Source organism: Geotrypetes seraphini, chromosome 8 (assembly GCF_902459505.1).
Source record: "Geotrypetes seraphini chromosome 8, aGeoSer1.1, whole genome shotgun sequence".
NCBI classification, from domain to species: domain Eukaryota; kingdom Metazoa; phylum Chordata; class Amphibia; order Gymnophiona; family Dermophiidae; genus Geotrypetes; species Geotrypetes seraphini.
In genome coordinates this window covers 55,206,900-55,225,932 of record NC_047091.1, presented here as the reverse complement: position 1 = coordinate 55,225,932, position 19,033 = coordinate 55,206,900, and the positions used below count along the sequence as shown (strand labels likewise).

The window sequence follows — 19,033 nt, the reverse complement described above, 5'->3', positions numbered from 1 at the left end:
GATAAAGCAGAACTACTGAATGAATACTTCTGCTCGGTCTTCACCTGCGAGGCACCGGGGCACGGTCCGCAGTTGCAGGCAAGGCCCAGTGTGGAAGACCCGTTTCAGAATTTCGAGTTCACACCTGCAACGTCTACTAAGAACTGGCAAGACTCAAGGTGAACAAAGCCATGGGACCGGACAATCTACACCCCAAGGTGCTCAGTGAGCTGCGAGATGTCCTGGCAGAACCGCTATCAGGACTCTTCAAACTCTCCCTAAGTTTGGGGAGAGTCCCCATAGACTGGAAAACAACTAAAGTCGTTCCACTGCACAAAAAGGGTTGCAGGGCAGAGGCTGCAAACTACAGACTGGTGAGTCTCACATCAATAGTATGCAAACTCATGGAAACACTAATCAAACGTAAATTAGACGCAATCTTGGATGAGGAGAATCTACGGGATCCCAGTCAACACGGATTCACCAAGGGTAGGTCCTGCCAATCCAATTTCATCAGCTTCTTTGACTGGGTAACAAAACAGCTAGACTTGGGAGAATCCGTGGACGTTGTATACCTAGACTTCAGCAAAGCTTTCAATAGTGTCCTGCATCGCAGGCTGTTGAGCAAGATGAAATCAATGGGACTGGGAGAAACACTAACTACATGGGTCAATGACTGGCTGAGTGGCAGACTTCAGAGGGTGGTAGTTAACGGTACCCTCTCTAAAACATCGGAGGTGACCAGTGGAGTACCGCAGGGCTCAGTCTTGGGCCCGCTCCTTTTCAACATATTCATAGGGGACCTAACTCAGGGGCTTCAAAGTAAGATAACGTTATTTGCTGATGATGCCAAACTATGCAATATAGTGAGAAACGGCAATTCACCCGATAGTATGACACAGGCCCTACATTTGTTGGAGCTTTGGTCATCAACCAGGCAGCTGGGCTTCAACGCTAAGAAATGCAAGATCATGCACCTCGGCAGCAGAAACCTTGAATGGTGAGACCTTAGCTAGAATTTCAACAGAACGAGACTTGGGAGTGATCATCAGCACAGACATGAAAACTGCTGATCATGTGGCGAAGGCTTCATCTAAGGCAAGACAGTTGTTAGGTTGCATCCGCAGGAGTTTCGTCAGCTGAAAGCCTGAAATCATAATGCCATTATACAGAACCATGATGAGACCTCATTTGGAATACTGTGTGCAATTCTGGAGGCCACACTACCGAAAAGATGTGCTGAGAGTAGAGTCGGTGCAACGGATGGCCATCAGGATGGTCTCGGGGCTCAAGGATCTATCGTACAAGGAAAAACTGAAAAATTTGCGGCTGTACTCACTCGAGGAACGTAGGGAGAGAGGAGACATGATCGAGACGTTTAAGTATATTACCGGCCGTATCGAGATGGAAGAAGAGATTCTCTTTCTCAAAGGACTCTCAGCCACAAGAGGGCATCTGCTCAAACTCAGGGGCGGGAAATTTCTTGGCGACACCAGGAAATATTTCTTCACCGAGAGAGTGGTTGATCCTTGGAACGAGCTCCCGGTGCAGGTGATCGAGGCAAACAGCGTGCAAGAATTTAAGAGCAAATGGAATGCCCATGTGGGATCCCGTAGAGGGTTAAGCCAAGGGAACTTGTCACCAGGAGTGGGATCCCTAGGATAGTAGACTTGGGGGTGGGTCAGTAGAGTGGGCAGACCTGATGGGCTATGGCCCTTATCTGCCGTCATCTTCTATGTTTCTATACCTTGGAGAGGGTGAATAATCTGTCTTTATCTGCTAAGTCTATTCCCTTCAGTATTTTGAATGTTTCGATCATGTCCCCTCTCAGTCTCCTCTTTTCAAGGGAGAAGAGGCCCAATTTCTCCAATCTCTCACTGTACGGCAACTCCTCCAGCCCCTTAACCATTTTAGTCGCTCTTCTCTGCACTCTTTTGAGTAGTACCATGTCCTTCTTCAAGTATGGCGACCAGTATTGGACGCTGTACTCCAGGTGAGGGCGCACTATGGCTAGGTACAGCGGCATGATAACCTTCTCCGATCTGTTTGTGATCCCCTTCTTAATCATTCCTAGCATTCTCTGCGCCCTTTTTGCCGCTGCCGCTGCGCATTGCACAGATGGCTTCATCGATTTGTCGATAAGAACTCCCAAGTAATGTAATGTAATGTAATGTAATTTATTTCTTATATACCGCTACATCCGTTAGGTTCTAAGCGGTTTGAAGAAAATATACATTAAGATTATAAATGAGAAGTAAGAAGGTACTTTAAAAATTCCCTTACCAAGTCTCTTTCCTGGGAGGTCTCTCCAAGTACCGCCACAGACATCCTGTATTCGTGCATGAAATTTTTGTTACCGACATGCTTCACTTTATACTTGTCCACGTTGAACCTCATGTGTCATGTCGATGCCTATTTCTTGAGCTTGATTATATCACATTGCAGATCTTCGCAATCCCCCTGTGTCTTCACTACTCTGAATAACTTCGAATCGTCCGCAAATTTAATCACCTTACTCGTCGTACCAATGTCCAGATCGTTTATAAAGATGTTGAAGAGCACGGGTCCAAGCATCGAGCCCTGCGGCACACCACTGGTGATGCTCTTCCAGTCCGAGTATTGTCCATTTACCCCCACTCTCTGTTTCCTATGCTCCAGCCAGTTTTTAATCCACATGAGTATTTCACCCTTGATTCCATGGCTCACAATTTTCTGAAGTAGTCGTTCATGCGGAACTTTGTTAAACACCTTGTCCAGAATTGCATTTCCTCTTGTATTTTCCTTGACAAGTTGTTCCAGGAAGCAATTGCCTACAGCATCCAGGAACTTGGTCTCCCTAGCGCAGATGGAAGTGCCTAGATTCCAGTCTATCCCTGGATAGTTGAAGTCACCCATGATAACTGCGTTGCCTCCCTTGCAGTTGCATTTAATCCCGTCCATCATTTCTCCATCAATTTCTTTGGACTGCCCTGGGGGTAGGTAGTAGATGCCGATCTTCATTTCCAGTCCATTTGTTCCCTGAATTTTGACCCTTAGAGACTCTAATTTATCCGTCTGTTGTGGTGTGTTCTCTCCAGTAGATTAAATTCCCTCTTTGATGTATATGGCAATGCCCCCAACTTTTTGAGCCACTCTGTCTCTGTGGTATAGTTTATATCCCAGTAGCACAATGTCCCAGACATTTTCCTAAGTCCACCATGTTTCCATAATGCCGAAGATGTCCACTTTACCTTTTTGTGCCATAGCTTCTAATTCACCCATCTTATTCCTTAGGCTCCTTGCGTTCATGTATATACACTTGAGTTTGTAGCCTGTTCCTTTCTTGCATTTCCTTCCCTCTTGTGTCCCTTTTGATCTGTCTTGTCTGTGATCCGGTGAGTCTTCACCTCTATCTTCCTGCACAGTATCCTCCGGGTATACCGGTTCCTGAACCATCGACTCTCTCTCTTTTTCTCGGTATTTAGATTTTAGCAAAGCCTTTGACAGTGTTTCACACAGACGTCTAATAAATAAATTGAGTGCCCTCAGGATGGGTCCCAAAGTGACAGGCTGAGTCAAGAACTGGTTGAGTGGAAGGCGACAGAGGGTAGTGATCAATGAAGATTGCTCTGAGGAAAGGGATGTTACCAGTGGTGTGCTTCAAGGCAGTGGCGTACCAAGGGGGGGCGGGGGGCTGTCCACTCCAGGTGCGCGCCCTAGAGGGGTGCATAGCGGTCCGGGTCCGGAATGTCTTGCTCTACTGTTGAGAAAGACCTGCACCTTAGCGCAGCTGCCGGTGCACCCCCTCCCATATACTTGCTTTGGAGCAGAGTCGGCAGCTGCGCTGAGATGCAAGAAGGTCCCACGATGAGCACTTATGCTGGCTCTGCTCCGGAAGAAGTAAGTTATGTCAGAGGGGGTGGATCCGGCAGACACAGGGAGTTGCGATGACTACATCTACCGGGTCCACCCCCTCCGACGTAATGTACTTCTTCCGGAGCAGAGCTGGCAGAAGTACTCATCGCGGGACCTTGCTGCATGAAGGGAGCAGGACTTCTGTTATGGAAGAGTGGTGGAGGGAGAGAAAGGGGGAAGGGTGGTACTGATGGAATTGGTGTGCAGGAAAAGGGAAGAGAGGCATAAGGGGAAAGGATACTGGATGGAATTGGATTGGAGGGAAAGAAAGGGGGTAGATGCTAATTGAAGAGGGGTGGATGGAGAGAGAAAGGGCAGACATTGGATGGTAGTGGGGAGGGTAGAGGGGGAGCCTATGCTAGATGGAAGTATGGATGGGAGAGATAAGAGAGCAAATGCAGGAAGGAAATGGGAGGAGAGAAACAGGGGAGCAGATGCTGGATGGAAGTGGACAGAGATAGGAGAAGGTACTAGATGTAAGGGATAGAGAAAAAGGGCACATGATGGGAGGAGGAGATAAATAAAAGGAGGGCACATGATGAGGGGAGAAGGAATGAGTTACGGAAATACTGGAGGGGGTGAGGGAAAGAGGTGGCGAGCTGTAGGTAGACAGTAAAAAAGGAAATTGATGAGAGGGTAGTAAGAATGTAATCTAGACGCATTCAGAAAATAATTTGAAAAGGAAAATGAGGGAAAGGGAAAGGGATAGCAGAGGAGAGGTGTGGGAGAGGGAAGGAGAGGAGAGAGATGCCAGACCAATGGGGGTGAAAGGAGAGATGGAAGGGGGAGGCATACAATTTCTGGAAGGGGCATGGTAGGAGAGAAGATGCCATATAGGGGCAGAGAGATGGCAGACAGTGGTTGGAAGGAAGAGAGTAACAAGAAGATGAGAAAAGCAGAAACTAGAGAAGACAAAAGTAGAACAAAAATTTTCTATTTATTTATTTATTGCTTTAGGAGATATGTGTCACTGTTTCTGTGGTGTTGCATTGTATGCAGAGTCCAGCTTCTTGCTGGTTCAATTTAACCTTTGTCTATGTATTTCTATTTTATCCCCCCTTTTACAAAACTGTGGAGCGTTTTTTAGTGCCAGCCGTGATGGTAGCAGCTCTGATGCTCAGAATTCTACCACCATGGCTAAAATCCACACTACAGTTTTGTAAAAGGAGGAGGGGTTGGTTTATGATTACATATTCCATACTAGGCGAAGGTGTTTTCTGTGTTCTGTGCGTTCGAAGGACATGGTTTTCTATTAGGATTAACTGCAGGATTGATCTGCACTAGTCTGGCTTGTTTAGTTTTACAATGGGTGTATTGATGTACTGCTCACTGCAGTATGTAAGATGCTGCCTTTTCCTAGGTATACTCTTGTGTGACATTTGGATTGTTACTAAAAATCATGTTTTTCATACAGATAGGGGGCTGTCAGAAAACGATGGACCCCAGGTCCCACATATGCTAGGTACGCCACTGCTTCAAAGTTCTGTTCTTGAGCCTGTTTATTAAAAAAAAATTTATAAACAACATTGCTGAAGGGCTATCGAGTAAGATTTGCCTCTTTGCGGATGATACCAAAATCTGAAATAGAGTAGACATGCTAGATGGTGTGAATAACATGAAGAAAGACCTGGCGAAGCTTGAAGAATGGTCTGAAATTTGGCAGCTAAAATTTAATGCTAAAAAATGCAATCTCATGCATTTGGGCTGCAGAAACCCAAGGGAACAGTACAGATTAGGGAGTGTGACAAACCTGTGGCCAGCTTTGTCCCTGTAAGGGATAAAAGCAGAACACGGTCCCTGGTCAGAAGGGCTGACCAGGTTAAAAGTAAAAGTTTGGTTTTGGCTGACTACTCCTCAGACAGTGAGGTAAAGCAAGAGAGGCAGGAACATAGGTACATTCAGCAGAGAGCGCCATCTCAGGACAGGTACCCTAGAAAGCCTGGGAGGACTCTTATTGAGAAGTGTAGTCCTAGGGCTGGAAGGTATACTCATTACCAGCCTAGGAGAAACCTGAGTTATGTCCCTAGGGATTTCCTGCCTAACACAGCTGCTCTGAGGAGAGAGGGGTGGGGCTTTAACCAACATAAAAACAGAGTATGGAATCTCAGTAGGGGAGCAGCAGGAGCAGGGAAAGCCGGGACGGAGCTAGGGCTAACGAGCTCAGGCAGCGGCAGGAGAGACAGCAGAGCTTGGAGGCAGATGAGGGGAGAAGTCTCTCTCCTCCAGCCCGCAGCAGTGAGGACGTGGAGATGACAGAGGACTACCTCAACTCCACCCCAGAGGCTGCTGAGCAGACAGAGGCTATGGACATCACTGAGCCATTGCTGGAAGCTAGCCATTTCCCCACTGACATGGAGGTTAGTTACTAAGGGGAAGGAAGCAAGGCTGTGCTTGTGCTGTCTCCCGTAACCCAAGCCCAGCTGACAGAGATTAGGAGAAGAGCAGGCAAATCTCCCCGCTACTCTGTATGACTGCCCGGAGAGCTTTGTTTATTCAAGGAACCTTATCTGTAGGGGTGTGAAAGCTCCGTGTGAAAAACCCAAGTAAAGTTCACAGTTTATATAATGCCTTATTGTGTTCCGTCGGCCAGGAAGCCCAGCTGATTATAACGAGCTGTGAAGCCTGCTCTGAAAACCTGTCTGTGTCTCAGCTAGGTAGGCTGAAACGTTTAAGAAATTCAGTGCTAGGTTTGAAGCTGTGATTACTCTGGCTGTAGTCACAAGGTGTGCAACGTTTGAAAGTTTTATTTTCCTGATATTTTTCATTTGCCTTTTTCCCTGGTGAAGAGGACTGTATGTAAACTGGAAGGTCGGTCCAGGGTTATTGAACTGTATGTGGCATTTATAGCAAGCCATTCTGACAACTGCAAGTTATTTTGTATTTTTTAATTTTTGCCATGACATACGGGTGGCTGATGGTATTCAGACCCCCGGGTTCAATAAAGCTCAAGAACATTCTTTTGTAACAAGTCTTACCTGTGTGGTCTTCTCTTTATAAGTTACTCTCAGTGTGGCCTGGCAGACTAGGCAGGCGCCTAGGTCTGTTCTACCCTGAAAAGCCTTCCTCCAACCTGAGGAGGCCACGCCGACAGGCCAGAACTCAACACACTTAGTCCCTCTGCTGGTTAGAGCAAGGGATAAGTGTGTCACAGGAGTGAAGAGCTTATGTGAACGACAGAAGAGTGAGACTTGGGTGTGATTGTATGTGATAAGCTTAAGGTGGCCAAACAGGTTGAAAAGGTGACTGCGAAAGCTAGAAGGATGCTAGGTTGCATAGGGAGAGGTATGGCTCGTAGGAAAAAGGAGGTATTGATGCCCCTCTATAAGACTTTGGTGAGACCTCATTTAGAATATTGTGTACAATTTTGGAGACTGCACTTTCAAAAAGATATAAAAAGGATGGAGTTAGTCCAGAGAAAGGCTATTAAAATGGTATGTGGTCTTCATCATAAGGTGTATGGGGACAGACTTAAAGATCTCAATCTGTATACTTTGGAGGAAAGGCGGAAGAGGGGAGATATGGTAGAGATGTTTAAATATCTAGGTAATGTAAATGCGCATGAGTCGAGTCTCTTTAATTTAAAAGGAAACTGCAATGAGAGGGCATAGGATGAAGTTAAGAAGTGATAGGCTCCAGAGTAATCTAAGGAAATACTTTTTTACAGAAAGGGTGGTAAATGCATGGAACAGTCTCCCAGAAGAGGTGGTGGAGACAGAGACTGTGTCTGAATTCAAAAGGGCCTGGGATAGGCATGTGGAATCTCTTGGAATCTAGTCTGCGGATGGGCAGACTAGATGGGCCATTTGGCCTTTATCTGCCATCATGTTTCTATGTTTCTAGATTCAGGATCAAAGAATTAGTCTCTTTAAATTTAAAGAAGTCTGAGTTACAAAATGAATTGAAGTCTCTAAAATTGGTTTTGGTTTCAGGTTATGATGGGTATACAGTGGATATTTTTTAAAACATTTCAAATGATTTATTACCACATCTCTTTCAAGTATACCAATCCCAATTAACAAAGGGTCAAATGTCTGGCACCATGGCAGAAGCTATGACCATTGTGCTTCCTAAGCCAGATAAAGATCAAATGCAAGTTGTCAATTATAGGCAAATTTCCTTGATCAATGTAGATAATAAGATACTGGCTAAACTCCTGGCCTTAAGGTTGACAAAGGCCCTTCCTTACATTATTGGAATGCACCAAACAGGCTTTGTTAGTCACAGATATTCTTCTAACAACACGAGGTTAGCCTTTCATATGCTTACTCTTGCAAAAACTTTAGATGTTCCAGCTTTCTCAGTGTCCTTGGATGCTGAGAAAGCATTTGACAGGGTAGAATGGTCCTTCATGTGTCATACTTTGAGTTGGTTTGGGATCGGCACTAGCTTTATACAGATGATTAAAACCCTTTATAGTCTCCCAGCTGCCAGGTTATACATTAATGATGCATTTACGGAAAAGTTTCAGCTTAAAAGAGGGGTACGACAAGGATGCCCTTTGTCTCCTCTTTTTGATATAGCTCTTGAGTCGTTATTGTTAGCAATTCGTCAGTCGGAGGAGATACAGGGTATCAAATATGCTAATCAGAGTTATAAGATCTCAGCATATGCTGATGATATCTTGCTGCATTTAATCAACCCTGAAATATCAATCCCTGCTCTGCTACATTTAATTGAAAGTTTTGGAAAATTGCCTGGTTACAAAACTAATTGGAATAAATCCAAAATCCTCCCAGTGAATGTTCATTGTGTCAAAGGCTTATTTGAGTCTTTTCCCTTCCTTTGGAAAGAGGATGGTATAAAATATTTAGGAATCATATTCAAAAGATCCTTGGAAGAAACGATGCTATATAATGGATTCGGTGAAGGAATTGTGTGAACGATGAAATTCACTTCATCTTTCTTGGTGGGGGTAGGATACAAACAGTCAGAATGATGATTGCTCCGGTGATGCGTTATCAGATGAGCATGATTCCAATCTATTTTCAGGCATCATTTTATAAAAAATAAAATAGAATTCTTACAGAATTTCTATGGATTGGTAAGACACCCAGAATTGCCCTGGCTTCTTTGCGATTGCCCCAATCTATGGGAGAAGTTAATTTACCAGATTTTTATTTATATCATCAGGCTTATATTTTATGCCAGGGAATGTATTGGATTCTTCAGAACTAATTGAGAACCTTCCAGATTGGCTCATCTTTGCCCACCATCTATGGCTCCTCTTAGCCTAAAACATATAGTATTAAACTTCCAAATATTTATAAAAACAATAGAATATTTCATTCAACTTTGAAGACCCTAAGGTCCTTAGATGTCAGGTCACCAATACCGGTAAATAAATCAAAGAGTCAATCGTTATGGTTAAATTTCAAAATTTACTATTGCAAATCAAAAATTTAATGGAAAGAACGGATTAAGGCAGGCATTAGGACAGTAGATGATGTATGTTCTAATAGTGAATTGGTATCTTTCTCCCATTTGCAAGGCGCATTCGGATTAGCAAAATCACAATTTTTTAAATTGCTGCAGCTAAAACAAGTGATCCAGAAGGGAATTCCCCAATGGCGAACATTACTGGATCAACACACCTTGCCATTCTTGTGCTTCCAGGTGGATTTCCTAGGACATCATGCATCTACTTGGTACAAAGTATTGTGTGAATACTTGTCTCTAAAGCCTAAATCTGGGTTGCATGACATTTGGAGTTTGGCGATAAATTACAATATTTCAGCTGCACAATGGCCAATTTTATGGAAGCGCAGAATGCAATGTACTGCCTCAGCTTCAATGAGACAGACCTTGTATTTTTTATTATACCGAATTCCTTGGACTTCTGTAAGACTGCATAAAATTGACAAACATGATCTAACAGGTGTTAGCATTGTAACTTGGAAGTGGGTACCTTGGATCATCTTATTTTTTTGTCCCTTGATTTTTTTCATTTTAGAAGTCTATTTGGAGTAAGATAATATATATTCTGGAGGTACCTATACCGTTATCATATAAAACGGTCTTGTTTGGTACCTCATTCATGATTAACTACTCACTTTAAAAAACATAGGGATAATCTCTTTCTAATAATGATGGGTGTTGCCTTGCAAATGATTATGAGAAACTGGAAACAATGGGATCGATTAAATTTAACCTTTTGATGGGAGTCTCTATGTATATACTACCGTTATGAGAAAATTCTGACGGAGAAATTAGGGGACTCCAAAAAAGTTAATGAGATTTGGGGACCATTGGAGTCTTATATTAAAGATCTCTAATAAGGTTTTACTTGTTCCTATCTGCTTTCGTTTATTTTATTGTAGTTTCCTGATTAGGGGATAAGGGGGATTGGGGGGAAAGTAGGGAAGGGGGAGGGATTTTGGCATTTTGGGTTTTATGGTTAGAACAAAAGTGTTTCTAGGTATTTATTGTATCATATTTCTTGCACTTGTTGTATGTTGCTCACAAAATTAATAAAAATTATATTATCTAAAAAAGAAGTCTGAGTTTGGGCCTGCGGCTAACAAGCCCCACGCATACTGTGTTTCCCTGAAAATAAGACAATGTCTTATATTAATTTTGGGCCCAAAAAAGGCACTAGGTCTTATTTTTGGGTAGGTCTTATGTTTTTTTCATGTACAATGATCATCTTTCCCTTTCCTCTCCTCCTCCTCAATTTTTCCTATTTCCTTTCTCTCCCCCGCATGTGCAGCATCTTTTCTCCCCTCTCACCCATCCCCTTGTGCAGTATCTTTCTATCCCTCCCTCCCATTCCCCTGTGCATCTTTCTATCCCTCCCACCCCCTACCCCCGCTGACCCTTTCATCTCTCCCTCCCATCCAAACCCCAACCGTGAACTGAAATACCTGGAAACAAACGGTAGCACAGGCTGCATCACAGCCTTTCCTTCTCATGTCCGGGTGTTCCTCTGCTGCATCACTGATAATGTCATCAGCAATGCGGCACAGAACAGCCGGACTTGAGAAGGCCAGGCCACGATGCAGCCTGTGCTACCGACACTGCCATTTGTTACCAGGTATTTCAGTGTCGCGGTCGAGGTTCAGATGGGAGGGAGAGATGGAAAGGTCGTCATGGGCACGCAGGGGAGCAGGGGAAGCGTTGCTGCCGGCAACTAGGGCTTATTTTCTGGGGTATGGCTTATATTAAGACCTACCCTGAAAATCATGCTAGGGTTTATTTTTGGGGAAACACGGTAGATTACAGTCTCTCTCAAGTACTCCAAAGTTGGTTTGGCTCCAACCAGTCTATAGTCTCTCTCTCTTTTTTCTCTCTCACCAGTACTAAATCAAGAATTAGTTTACCTCAGTCAAGTTGTGGTAGTTATTTGTAGTTGGTGAAATCACACACTGGGGATCCACTTCTTCCTTCCCTGAATCACTTCTGGGTCAAGGGGCCAGGAAGTGATATCAGAAGGAAATCCAACGCTTGCACGAGAAGCATGCTGGAAAATCCACTCACACTAGAAGATTTAGAGGTATGGGAGGAAGGGAGAACATGAGTGTGGAATAGGGGTACAGGAAGGAGCAGGGGGGTACGGAGAGGAGGGTGTGTGGGGCACAGGGGGCGCCACCTCCCCGAGCACCTCCTACCCTGGAAAGAGGGTGAGCTGAAGGAAGACCTTGTGCTGTACAAGTGATACTTCTGTATGAGGTTGAATGGAGGGAGAAATGTGCTCAGTGTTTATGAACGAGTTGAAAAATTGAAGATGGACAAATCCATGGAGCCAGACAGGATCCATCCCAGGATATTGAGGGAGCTCAGAGAGGTTCTAGCTGTCCTCTTAAAAATTTGTTCAATAAATCCTCATTGATAGGAGAGGTTCTGTGGGATTGGAGAAGAGCAGAGAGTGGTGATAGAGAAGAAGCTGGAAACTAAAAGCCAGTAAGGCTCACTTTGGTGATTGAAAAAGTAATGAAAGCATTGCTGAAAGAAAGAATAGTGAATTTCCTGGAATCCAACAGGTTACAAGATCCAAGGCAACATGGTTTTACCAAAGATAAATTATTGACAAACCAATCTGATTAAATTCTTGCCTGGCGACTACAGAATTAGAACAAAGACGTATGCTACATATAATTTACTTAGATTTCAGCATAGTCTTGGACACAGTTCCTCATAGAAGGCTCTTGAATAAACCTAGCAGGCTGAAGTTAGGACCCAAAGTGATGAACTGGTTGACAGAGGCCAGAAGGTGGTGGTTAATGGAATTCACTTAGATGAAGGAAAGGTGAGTAGTGGAGTGCTTCAAGGATCAGTGCTGAGACCAATTCTGTTCAATATATTTGTGAGTGACATTGCCGAAGGGTTAGAAGGTAGAGTTTGGCAATTAAAATTCAATGCAAAAAAAGTGCTGAGTGATGCACTTGGGGAGTAGAACTCCAAGGAAGCCGTATGTCCTAGGAGGTGAAAGGGGCCTTGAGCTGATAGTGTCTGAGCACTTGAAGGTGATAAAACAGTGTGATAAGGTGGTGGCTGCAGCCAGAAGGATGCTTGGCTATACTGTATATAGAGAGGTATACCCAGTAGAAGAAAGAAGATGTTGATGCCCCTGTACAAGTCTTAGTGAGGTCCCACTTGGAGTATTGTGTTCAGTTTGTTTGCTAACAATGTAAAAAGACTTGAAGTGGTCAAGAGGAAGGCAACAAAAAATTGCATGGGACTTGTGCCAAAGAATGTACGAGAACGAGGAGAGACTGAAAGACCTGAATATGTATAACCTAGAGGTAAGGATGGACAGAGGAGATATGATACAAATGTTTAAACGCTTGAAAGGTATTAATATAGAAATATATCTTTTCCAGAGAAGGGAAAACAGTAAAACTAGAGGACATGAATTGAACTTGTAGGGTGGTAGATAAGGAGGAATGTCAGGAAATTCTTTTATCACCGAGAGGGTGTTTGATGCTTGGAATGTCCTCCCAACGGAGATGGTGGAGACGAACATGGTGATGAACTTGAAAAAGGCATGGGATGAACACAAAGGATCTCTAATTAGAAAATTAATGGTATTTAAAAATTAATGGTTGCATTTGTGCTTGATGTGTCGAGTTTGTACTTAGATAGCGACTCGGGCTATGAAGAACTAAGGTCAGTGCTGGGCAGACTTGTACAGTCTGTGTCCCGCATATAGTACATAAGAACATAAGAATTGCCACTGCTGGGTCAGACTAATGGTCCTTCGTGCCCAGCAGCCCACTCACGTGGGGGCCTTAGGTCAAAGACCAGTGCCCTAACTGAGACTAGTCTTACCTGCGTACGTTCTGGTTCAGCAGGAACTTGTCTAACTTTGTCTTGAATCCCTGGAGGGTGTTTTCCCCTATAACAACCTCTGGAATTTGGTTGAGGATGGGCTGGCTTTGTTGGAAATTCCAGTAATTTGAAACATGAGTACAGTGCCAGGTGAACTTTTACAATCTGTGTCCTGCAAATGACAAGATGGTTTGGATAGACTGGAGTGGACTTCAGTGACAACTCCTATAGTTGGAACTTAAGAACAGTGCTGGCAACTCCTGTAGTTGGAACTTAAGGACAATGCTTGGTGGACTTCTAAGGTCTATGTCCAAGAAATGCCAAAGAAAGACAATTTAATGGATCAGTGTGATTGTTGGGCAGACAGGATGGACTGTTCAGGTCTTTTTCTGTCATTTACTATGGGCTAGATTCACTAACCTTACTTTCCGTGTCCGATCTGTGTCCGATTGTATGCAGGCTGACAAATTCACAAAAGGCCTGCATGCAACTGGGGGCGATAGTTGGCACGCCCCCCACCAACCACATGGATCGCTGGAGAGCGATCCTTGAGCATGCGCAGACCATCTTTCTTGACTGTAGATGGTCTGCACATGCGCTGGTCCTCCATGCTCGGCAGAGCAGAAAACTTTTTTTCCTTATTTTTTTCTTTGCTAGCCCATGGTTTTAACCCGCTTTAAGCCTGCGGGTTAAAACCACAGGCTTGCACTGCAGGGAAGGGCAGGAGAGTCAGGGTGGCAGGAGAAATTCTGGGCGAGAGCAGGAGATGAGGAGAGAGCATATCGTGACAGGCAGGAAATCGGGGCAGGCAAGAGATCTGGGCTGAGAGCAGGAAATCGGGGCAGGCAGGAGATCGGGGCTGAGAGCAGGAGATTGGTGCAGGTAGGAGATCAGGGCTGAGAGCAGGAAATCGGGGCAGGCAGGAGATCGGGACTAAGAGCAGGAGATCGGGGCTGAGAGCAGAGAAGGAGGGCAGAGACCAGGGCGGCAGAAGGCAAGGCAGTCGGAAAGGACCTGAGCAACTGGTCCTCAGCAGTCGCTTATTTTTGGATCAGTCAGCCCAGTCGGTGTCCCTCTTTTTTTTTTTTTTTTTAGTGAATCGCGTTTCTGCCTACTTTGCATGCCGTTTCCCCTCATTTGCATGCACGGATCGGAATCGGATCGGAGGAGAGGTTAGTGAATCGAGTTGGAGGGAAATTGGATCACAAAGGGGTCGCAAACCGATCAGTACACGATCGGTCTGCTTAGTGAATCTAGCCCTATGTAACTATGTTACAAAAAGTACACTGTGCTGACTTTAGAGAGAGCTAATAATTGTTCTAGGGGGCAGTGAAAGTGTTTAGAAAGAATATCAATGGGAGAGTGATGAGGAGACAGGGAGCTGCTGCAGATGAAGAGAAAGGATGTGGTACAAAGAAAAGACCAACTACAAACACCATATTGTATGTGAAAGTTTTAATTAAACACAATAAGAAAAAAAATTCTAAAAATAAACCAAAACAATAGGGGTGGTTTAATTAAATAACTTTATTTTATTGAAGATGGGCAGGAATGCTGTGCTTGCCCATGCTCTGGGAAAGATTCAGTAATCATGAAATGCATATTGTGTGTTGGTTCATTATTGTGACCTCCTTCTGCACTGTGTTTTCCTGCTGAGATCGGCAAAGGGCCACTGAAATGTTCTCAGCCCAACCAAGAAGAGAATGATGTGGAGCCTTGAAACGTACAAACTATTCCACACTTTTCTTGGCACTTTTCATTTCAGTGAGGCAAATGCATCTAGTAAAAGGTCACAAGTATAGGGAAACCAAGCCATTGTGACATCACCGATGAGCTTGGCTTTTAGGCATTGGTGGAATGAGGCATTATGACATCAAAATAGGAGGGGCCACTGAAAAGTTCTCAGCCCAGCCAAGAAGAGAATGATGTGGAGCCATGAAACTTACAAGTTATTTGACACTTTTTGTTTCAATGATATGAAATGAAATGAAAAGTGTCAAGAAAAGTGTGGAATAACTTGTAAGTTTCATGGCTCCACAACATTTTCTTCTTGATTGGGCTGATAACTTTTCAGCAGCCCGTCATAGTAGCATAACAGCATAGTAGATGAAGGCAGATAAAGACCCACATGGTCCTTCTAGTCCCCCCAACAATCACATTTATTTTTGAGGCAATGTTAAAGTAACAATTCAGTAATTATTCATTTTACTTGTTAAGTTCTGTTTTCCCTACTAAGTTCCACTATAAGATGTTTTCCCTCCTCTCCCCTGAGATAGGCAAGACCTGTACTCAGACTATATGAATGTGGTAAAAAACAACAAAACAAGTACTTTCTTGCTCCTGGTTCATATGGGACACAGGTTGTAGAAGTTCACCCAGCATTAGCCACATTGACTCACCACTGGAGTCGCTGTCCAAGCTATCTCCAACTTATCCTGATCCGTCTTGCCACATACTGGACCTGGACTGTAGAGATCTATCCAGCATTGGCTTCACTGGTTTTCTACCAATTATTCTACTTGAGTTTTTCATTGTATTGGTAATATTTTTTTTTGTTTTTTTAAGTCATTTAAGCCTGCCATTCAGAAAGATTATGGGTGACTTTGAAGAGGAGATATAAGACTGGAATAATCCTACAAGTAGACTGAGAAATGGATGACCCTAAAGGAACTCTGGGAAACGAAGGACTCTACAAGAGTATTTATGAGACAATACATGATCCACCATGAAATTGGTAGGGAGGGGAAATGACTCTATAGAAAGACTCAATGGTGTTTGATGGACTAGCCTGGAAACTAAAAGAATGAAAATTGGAGTAAGAATTTTCTGAGAGATTATAAACCATACACAGTTTATTACCTCTCTCCTGATTATATTTTCCCAGGAAAAGAATAATCCAGCATCCTATTTCTGCATGGAAACTCTTATCATGACTATGCACACCCTGCTCTACGGTGGGACAGACACTGTCACAACAACCCTTGAATACAGCATCCTGATTCTCATGAAATTCCCAGAAATAGCAGGTGAGAGTGTTAATTGTGCAACGGTTTTTAAAGCACTAAGGGCCATATTTTATAAACGGCACCGTAAGTTATATGGCGGTAGGCACCCTACCTCTGCCTAACTTAATTGTTTTGTCTTTAATTGGTGCGGTAATTGACCGCGTTGTGTAAAACCGATTAAAAACTCATTTTAAAAAATAATACTGGAAGGTGTCTATAGTGTAGGCACTGGAATCGCGTCTACAGAAGAGCGCCTAATGGCTCCTTAACCTAAGTGAGCGTGGTTAGGGATGGAGCGGGACTTAAGTGCCTGCAATGGAGGCCAGTAAAACCCTATCCTCCATTGCAGATGCCTAAGTTTTTTAGTAGGTGCCGTTAGCCACAATTCTTTAAACAGCATCTAAGCGTGACTGACACACGGCCGGCACCATTTTTGTAGATGACTGCCGATTTAGGCACCGTTTACAGAATCTGGTCCTAAGTGTGTTTTTATGTGGTGTTGTCTCTCTATGCACGTTGAGTAGGAGGATTACTTTGAAAATTTAGAAACATTAGAATTCATAATGAGAATATTTCAAAAGAATAAAGAGGCCAGCTCAGGAGAAAAGCAAAGATGTTCTCTCTCAAAAAGGTAAAATAATGATCATTAAACTAATAGAGCATAGAAAAAGATATTGTCAAAAATTAGAATCTACAATAGTTCACTCACTATGAAAGGAATGACTGGACTAAGTTTCCCCCAAGTGGCTTCTCTTAAAATAGAAACATGATGGCAGATAAAGGCCAAATGACACATCCAGTCTGCCCATCCAAAGCATCCACTATTTCTTCCTCTCCCCAAAAGATCTCACACGCCTGTCCCATGTTTTCTTGAATTCAAACATAGTCATTGTCTCCACCACCTTTACCGGGAGACAATTCCACGCATCGACCATCCTTTCTATTAAAAAAAAGTATTTCTTTAGATTGCTCCTGAGCCTATCACCTCTTGACTTCATCCTATGCCCATTCACTCCAGAGCTTCCTTTCAGATGATAAAAGATTTGCCTCATGTGCATTTTTACCATTTAGGTATTTAAACATTTCTCACAAGAAAAAACAAAGAGTAATAGAAAAATCTCAAAATTAAACTACAAAATATTACACACCAGAGCTGATAACCATTTCACAAACCAGTGGAGAAAAAGCCTCAAAAATTTCAATGCAGCAGTAAACAACTTCAATACTGTTTAAAATCCTTATGTACTATCACTGGCAAAAAAACTCCACCACCACTGAAATGTAATTATCAAAAGGGTAATATACCCATCACTGTGCACAGGAAAAGCAAAAAAAGTTTTACTTAGCTTGGGACCATGGTCTGAAACGCCGTGCTGTGCTGGTAGAAAATGTCTGGCCAGACTGTAGATGAAAACACTACGGCACCATTTAGATGTACATCCAGAATCCATGCCCAATCCTCCAACAAGTGCCTTGTTTCGCCTCTCAAAGGGTTCCTCAGGGAATGTATCAGCTGGAAAACTTCACTCCTCCGTGCACACGGCACAAGAAATGCCCATTGCTAAAATGGAATCACAGTAACCAACTTCCAGGTTACAGCGTCATAGCAACAGCCAAAAAATGGCTGCCATTCATCCATACAACTGCCATTCATTCTTCAAACTCTCATTCATCCAAAGAATGCCACCCACTCCACCCGCTGATTAAGGCCATTAGGCCAAATAGTATCCAAAAAGAAAATCCAGCGCTGTTCATGCTGGTACAAAAGCCTCTTCACATTGCCCCTCCGTGGGGTAACAGGAACTCTTATTCTAGAATTGACTTTCTCCTGGTACACTCCCATTTTATTAAAGTCCATACGTTTGAAATCTAGGACTTTAAGTTTTGTGCGGCTGCTCTCCACTTTAGCTGTTATATCAAATCAAACCATTTGATGATCGCTACTTCCTAGGTGGACACCCACTCAAACATTAAATATACTCTCCCCATTTGGGAGGACCAGATCCAATATTGCTTTTTCCCTCTTGAGTTCCGTCACCATTTGTCTGAGCAGAGCCTCTTGAAAGGCATCCACAATCTCCCTAATTCTTTCCAATTTCAAAGATGGAACTTTCCAGTCCGCATCCCGCATGATGAAATCTCCCACATCCTCTTTCTTTCCAAACTTTAGGATATCTGCAATCAGATCTTTATCAATTTGCTGCAACTGAGTCGGAGGTCTGTAGACTACACCCACCTAAATAGCAGTTCCATCTTCTCTTTTCAGAGCAATCCATATTGCTTCTTCCTTTCCCCAGGTCCTTTGCATTTCAGTCACTTGAATATCGATCTTTACATCGAGAGCTACTCCTCCACCTTTTGACCATCTCTGTCCTTCCTAAAAAGATTATATCCCGGTATGTTTACATCCCATACATGGGATTCACTGAACCACATCTCTGTGATAGCAACAATATCCAGGTCTGCCTCTAACATCAGGGCTTGCAGATCAAGAACTTTGTTGCTTAGACTGCAAGCGTTTGTGGTCATTGCTTTCCAGCTATTTTTCAGTGGTAATCTCTTCTTTTTTTTTTTTTTTTGTATAGTTTTATTTTCATTTTGTGTCCTGTTGCAATGCTAAGAAGTGAGTTGCTAATATTGTTTATGTTGCAATCTTTACTAGCGTTACATCTTGTCTTTTGCTGGGGGGGGCCTCTATAAATGTCCTTCATACATACACCACCCCCGCCTTCTAGTTTAAACACCTAGAAACGTGGAGGGGCATAATAAAAAAAGGTCTAAGTCCCCTTTTGGCCTAAGGCCTTAAACGTTGAAAGTAGAAGCAGGGCTTAGTTTCTAAGCTCTGTCTGCCTCTTGCTTGCTTTTTACCCCTCCCACGACAGCTGCAGTGC

At 43.4% G+C, this 19,033-nt stretch overlaps 1 protein-coding gene across 1 annotated transcript in view; it reads left to right on the top strand.

Moving 5' to 3' along the window:
- Nucleotides 1-19,033, top strand: part of LOC117364878 (cytochrome P450 2F2-like) — a 142,022-nt gene that overhangs the window by 105,720 nt on the left and 17,269 nt on the right. The window contains exon 7 of the mRNA XM_033954603.1: nucleotides 16,022-16,163. Coding sequence (XP_033810494.1) covers nucleotides 16,022-16,163 — 142 coding nt within the window. The remainder of the gene's footprint in view (nucleotides 1-16,021; nucleotides 16,164-19,033) is intronic.